At 31.1% G+C, this 6,543-nt stretch overlaps 1 protein-coding gene across 1 annotated transcript; it reads left to right on the plus strand.

Moving 5' to 3' along the window:
* Positions 1-1,551: 1,551 nt before the first annotated feature.
* On the plus strand, positions 1,552-2,983 carry LOC147292028 (uncharacterized). The gene is made up of 2 exons (XM_086236110.1): positions 1,552-1,876; positions 2,967-2,983. Exons 1-2 carry the CDS (start codon positions 1,552-1,554, stop codon positions 2,981-2,983), a joined length of 342 nt encoding a protein of 113 aa, XP_086092236.1.
* The last annotated feature ends 3,560 nt before the right edge of the window (positions 2,984-6,543 follow it).

The raw sequence follows: 6,543 nt of genomic DNA on the forward strand, positions 1-6,543 counted from the left end.
GAATTTGTCTCACTTGATACTTAGGGCCTGTTTGGCATTGCTTCTTATGAGCGTTTATAATCAGTAGCGCTTTTGTTGGAAGCGCTTCTGCTCATAAGCATATATAAATATTTATAAAAAATTCAAGTGTTTCATGCAAAAGCACTTGGAAGTGCTTCTCAAAAAACCACTTAAAAGCGCTTTTATAATCTATAAGCACTTTTATTTATTTCTGCAAACGCAACCAAAATCGCTTTTACTAATCTAAAAGGGCTTTTGTCAATTTTAAAAACAGTGCCAAACAAGCCCTTAATCTATTAATTTTTTTTATAAATTTTATGTTACCTCAACTGCTTTCTGCATATAGACCTCATTTTATTTTGAACGCGCGTGGTTGCAAAATTTAGGGCAAGTGAACAAATTGACGCCACATGGGTGAAAAAGGTTCTTTATCACCAATCGTGCTTCATTGCTTCATACATTAATTTAGTTTTTTTTATAACTAAGGATATTTTGAACATTTTTCTATCTTATTTTTTTATCAATTAATTAGGGAGGCAATTTTCACACTCCACTTTTCTCTACTTGTACTCCTTCTATTTTTTTAAATATTTTTTATAAAATTTTATTAAGTAAAGTCTCATATTTACCCCTAGACCTTATTTCCTGAATAACTTCATTTTCTTTAGAGAATCTCTTTATGTTCATTGCTTAATTAATTAATTTTCATCTACAACATTCTCTCTCTCTCTCTCTCTCTCTCTCTCTCTCTACTTGTATTCTATTTGTTCAGAACTTCAATTAATTTCATTGTTTCATGCCAATTAAAAGTATGTCAAGGGAAACCTAATCGATTACATTTTTGCCCTTAGTATGTTTTATTTGATTTTAGTTTCAAAATCATTGAGCACCTAATCGAACTTATAGGAAAGACATACATGCTTAGTCCTAGTCCTACTACTCCTAGAATAATATGTAAAAATTCAACAACTTTAGAGCACTAAATAGGTTCTTAGAAAGATTGTTGGTGCTTTGATTTTGGACATTTGGATTGTTTGCTATGAAAAGGATTATTTGAGGCAGAGATCAAATAAAGATATTCTGTAAAGAAAATAAAGTTGTATAAGAAAGAAAGTTTAAGAGTAATTTGGGATTTCACTTAATAAAAACAAATAGAAAAAATTAAAAAAATAAAAGGAGTGCGAGTGGAGAAAAGTGGAGTGCGAATATCGTCTCCCATTAATTAAAGGCAAAACAAAATCCTTCAGCCAAGCTACTTTTTCCCTAGGAATACCCAAAAGAAACTAAAGTTGTAATGTGGCCCCCTGTTTTCAACAATGGAAAAATAAAAACCACTGCTACTTTCGCAAGATGTAACCCCCCATTCAAAATCAAACCAAAACTGTAACACATGGATTCAATGTGAGGTCCCAAAATCTAAAGTGTCATAAAATGTAATCTAAAAAAAAAAAGTGTCATAAAATGGCTTCCTCAAATCCTTATATAAACCATCACAGCACCATTCACCTCCACACAACATACACACATCCAAAAGATCATAGAAAAAGAGAGATGACAATGCTTAATTTTCGCTTCACAGTTTTCGCTACCTTCGCTGTAGTTGGGGTTCTCCTTTCCAGCGAAATCGATGTGGTTGTAGGGCAGATTTGCCAATTAGACTTGGGGGCTGTGATAGAAAAATGCTCAGTTTATGTAGGCGTGGGGACGCCGGAGCAAGATCCGTCTCAAGAATGTTGCGATGTGATAAAGACAGCGGACGTTCCATGTGCATGCCAGTACGTGACCAAGGAGGTGGAGCAGATGCTTGACATGAACAAGGCTGTTCATGTTTGTAACTACTGTGGTATACCTCTTCAACATGGAATGCAATGTGGAAGTAAGATCCTATTCCCTAGCTAGCTAACCTCTTTCTCATGGATTTAATATATTGTTTTTATAACTAATTAATGTATTTTAAATTTTGGGAGTGAATCATAACGAAATTTAATTAGGGCCATATTATTAATTACATGTACTTTCAATTTTCTTAATTTGGTATTGTAATTTACTGATTATTTGAAATGTGGTCCAATTGCTTAATTTTGTCAATTTCTATGATCAACAAAGTTTAATTTAATTATTTTTTTGAATTGGGGTTGGTCTAGTTAGCCGAGAACAAAAGCTCCCCCCTATAAATATGGGATCGAGCCTTCCCCCCTCTCCTCTAATTAAAAAAAAATTTGAATTATTCTCGACCTCTTAGTGTCCCTCACATCTTCATTTAATCAGAAAAATTATATTTGTTGGGTTAAATTTGACTTTTTAGGTTGAAAAACTTGACGAAATTAAGCAATTGAAACAATTAGTAAACCATAATACCATAATTGAAATAATTAAGTCTACAAGTACTTTAGTGAAACTTAGTCCAAACTACACATTGAAAATCATAATTTAGACTTTAATTAGACATGACATGAGATATTATATATAACTCCACCGGTAAAACACATCCATTAATCATTATTGTAAGTGTTCGGGATGTTGAAGTTTTCTATTTTTATTTTTTATCACCAAATAATTTAATTAGAGACACCAGTGACGGAACTATGTGAGAGCTGTATTGGCTATAACTCGGTCCAGTTTATTTTCTTTTTAATTTATCCTAGTTTCCTCTATCCTACAGGCCATGTATAAGCATGGAATTAAATTTAGAAAATTTCCTTGAAATTCATTTTTTGAGGTTTCGAAATATTACCGAAACGAAATTATCGAAATTTTGTTCAAATTTTCTTCGAAATCTGAAATTTAATGTGTATAAATAAATCCACCAAACCCATTTAGAGATTCTGGTCCGTTCCTGTTAATCCCTTTTATTGTGTAATAGATAGTACTTCTAAGAATAATAAAGTTTTACTGCCTAATTAATTTGGTCCATATAGTTAGATAATGTTCTCATAAGTTTAATTTACATCTATATTCCTTTGCAGGTTTTACAGTTCCATGAAGTGGTTGAAGTGATCTTCGCATCATGTGTTAAGCTGTGAACCTTTGATTAAGGAATTAATAAAGACTATATTATATGATAAAGTAACTATTGAAATATGACATCAAAACATTAATATGTACTTGATATATCGTTGCTTTAATTTTTTGGAATAAGTTTTGGTTAAGCTGCTTGAATCAGGTATACTTTGAACCTAGAAGTAAAAAGTTGATCAGGTAGCATAATTTGATGGGCCGTAGAATTGCCACCATGTGCCTAAGTTCGATTTCCCCTCCTCCGAATAAAGAAAAAAAAAGTAATTAAGCTTTAGGGGTGTAAAAATGTCTCAAAAAACATCCAACCAAAACCTGGCTCGAACTCAATAAGCCCAGGACCATTCGAACTCGATCGAAATGTTTTTTGCAGGCATTGGAACAACCATTTCTTACAAACTCAACCCAAAACCCAACACAAAAATCGACCTAAAACCCGAAGCTTGAAGCACATCCAAAATTTTTATTTTTGTTTACCGTTAGTTTTATTTACAATCTTTTTTTTATTTGGATTGCAAACCTTATAAGGAAAAAATAGTTTTAAAAAATTAAAAACAGAGAAAAAAAACAAGTTCAAGCAACATTAACTCATCAAGTTGTTAATTTTTAGTGGATAATTTTTTACGTTAGAATTCTAACGTTATAATTCGGATAGCAAAAATCAAAAAAGTCAAAAGTCAACTAACATTTAGCTTATCCAGCAAATTTAATAAATATAAATAGTACAATAATAAATAAGAGGATTTCAGTATATCTAAAACACTAAACATTAGCTAATGTTTTGTTGAATTACCTTTGTTAAATAATTACAAAATAAGTCTAAACATTTCAAAATTACAAAAAGGTCAATACTAAATTTTCTATCCCATTTTAGTCAATTTTATAATTTCATAAATTACATTTTGATCAATAGCCTTGCGGCCCCCAGCCCATTTCTGGTTTTTCTTTGAGTTCGTTTTACCCTTTTGCCGCAGCCTATTGTTTTTATTTTAATGGCAATAGCTGTAATTTTTAGTATTTGTTATGTCATCTTTAGTATAATGCATAATTTAATTTAATTCATTTTAGTCAATGGTGATTATTTTGGGATTTAGCAAGTGTTTATTGACCTATTTGTAATTTTCAAATGTTTTATTGATTTTTTTGTAAATAGCCTTTTTTTGTTTTGATATTTGCTTTGTTATTTTTAATATTTTAATCTAAATAAAGTATTATAAAAATGAAAAAAATTAAAGGCCCGAAGCCCAAACCCGAATTCACCCAAAATTCCAACCCCAAAGCCCAGCCCAATAAGGCCTTTATCTTGCCTTTTAGGCCCGAACCGCCCAAATTTTTATAAAAACCTGATGGGCTTAGCCTGGCCCAAGACCGAACTCAAAATTTTGCCCAACCTATTTTACATCTCTAATTATAGCTAGTCAATGTTTACAAACTTTAATTCATAAAGGATCAGTTAGTTGGATGACATTAGTCAACTAATTCTAGAAAAATTTAAAGTAGTAATCCACGATGTAAAGATTATTGAAATAAATAATTCATAATTAAACAAAAGTATTTTTGGAGACACAATCTTCATATACAACTCACAATTGACACGCGTCAAAAATCTATTATGATGCACGCGCGCCGATCTCATTTTGTATATTCAACATGCTTAGCATGCATTGATATACTAATATTCTATACTTACGTACATCTTATACAACGAATGTTTTACAACGCATTAAACTATATGAGTTATATCAAACTCAGATGGCCTAAGATATGTTAAATAACACCAAATCAGTATATTTTAGTTTCAATATTTTATCACATGATAATATCACTTGTTTAATTTTTGAAGTAGTTTATAAACCCTATAGTTACAAAAATAGCTTAAATTAACATTTCACAAAAATAAAATATCAATCACTATGATTATATATATTATATTGGCACGATGATTTGAGCTTTCAATTTGAGTGAAAGGAAACAGTACGAAATAGTTGTATGAACCAAAGGAAAAAAAAACCTAAAATAAAGCCATGAAATCAAAAATTGAAAATAACTACTGTTTGACAGTGGCAATAAATAATAATTGCTACTATTAATTTTTTTTTTTGTAAATGTGGAAAACAAAAAAGAGTGGGCGTTTAAAAAAAAATTGACAAAAAAAGTTACTACATCTCGCTACAGTGCACTGCTACAGTAATGCCGTTGCTGCAAAGATGTCAAGTCAGTTGATGAAGCATGCCTTGATGGCTTGTTTGTTGCACTTTAATTTCTCTTCATTCCTCCAATTAATTGTAAATAATGTACAATTATTTGTAAAGTTCTTATTCTTTTGCTCGGAAGACGATTGTTACTGTCGAGTAGTAACTATCTTGGATGATAATTACTATCATATAGTGACAATTATTAATTAATGTGGGCGCAATTTGGGGGTGTTGGGCGCAATTTGGAAGTACAGCTAGGGCAATTGTTACTGTCGAGTAGTAACTATATAGTAATAATAATATTAATATTATGAATTGTTACTACTCAATAGTATTCAATATTATAAATTGTTACTATTCAATAATACTAATTGGCACTAAAATGAAGAAGAAAAAAAATGGCATTAATTTTAAAAATACTATAGTTCTGGTCTGTTAAAAAGTGGGCCGCTACAGTAATTCATTGTAGCGGGTGGGCTGGATGAACAGTGCATTTTCAAAAATGGACTTTAAAAGAAAAAACCCAAAGATATTGATGCACAATAAAGTACAAAGGGAAATTGTAGTAAAGATGAGAAATGATATATTGGGCCCGTCTGGTAATGTTTTACAGAACAATTTTTTAAAAACTGTATTGTAAAATGAAAATGAAAAATTAAATTTTGTATTCTCAAAATATGAAAAGGTGTCTGGTAGCGTAAGTGAAAAATAATTATATAAAAAAAAATAATGAAAACACATTTGATATTAATCAATTATTACAACCAAACAATTATATTCACAAAAGATATTAATTATAAATTATTATTAACCAATTTCATAAAATATATAATTAAAAAAGAGAGAAGTTTCATAAAACCCAACCCACCTCGGCTGGCGAGACTACCTTGGAGGTGGAAGAGTTGTTGGTGGCCGTATTATTAATGGAGACAAGACTGCAAACACCTATGATCTAGTTTAACGGATGTATTTTCTCTATGTAAGGGTTGTTAAGGCTCGTGAGCTTCCTGCCATGGATCTTACAGGGAGTTTTGATCCGTTTATTGAAGCGAGAATTGGAAACTATAGAGGGATTACAAAGAATATATTTTGAGAGATGAGTACAGAGAGAGAGAGAGAGAAAAAAAAAAGAAAAAGAAATAGAGGAGAGATGAAGAAAGATGGGTGAGGTGGGCAGCGGCGGGGGGTAAGGCTGCCGTCGGAGGTAGGTCTGGCTAGGTGGGGAGGAGGTGCATATCACATGTTTTTTCATTTTTTCATTTTTTTTTCAGTTATAAATTTTTTTTATTTGTATCTGTGTTCTCTATGTTTTCTAAATTCATTGAAAACATCA

The sequence above is a fragment of the Dryas octopetala genome, chromosome 3 (genome assembly GCF_963921425.1).
Source record: "Dryas octopetala chromosome 3, drDryOcto1.1, whole genome shotgun sequence".
Taxonomy (NCBI): domain Eukaryota; kingdom Viridiplantae; phylum Streptophyta; class Magnoliopsida; order Rosales; family Rosaceae; genus Dryas; species Dryas octopetala.

Bases quoted from the DNA above. Each gene is read 5' to 3' on its own strand.
- LOC147292028 (XM_086236110.1), top strand. From the start codon at position 1,552: ATGACAATGCTTAATTTTCGCTTCACAGTTTTCGCTACCTTCGCTGTA.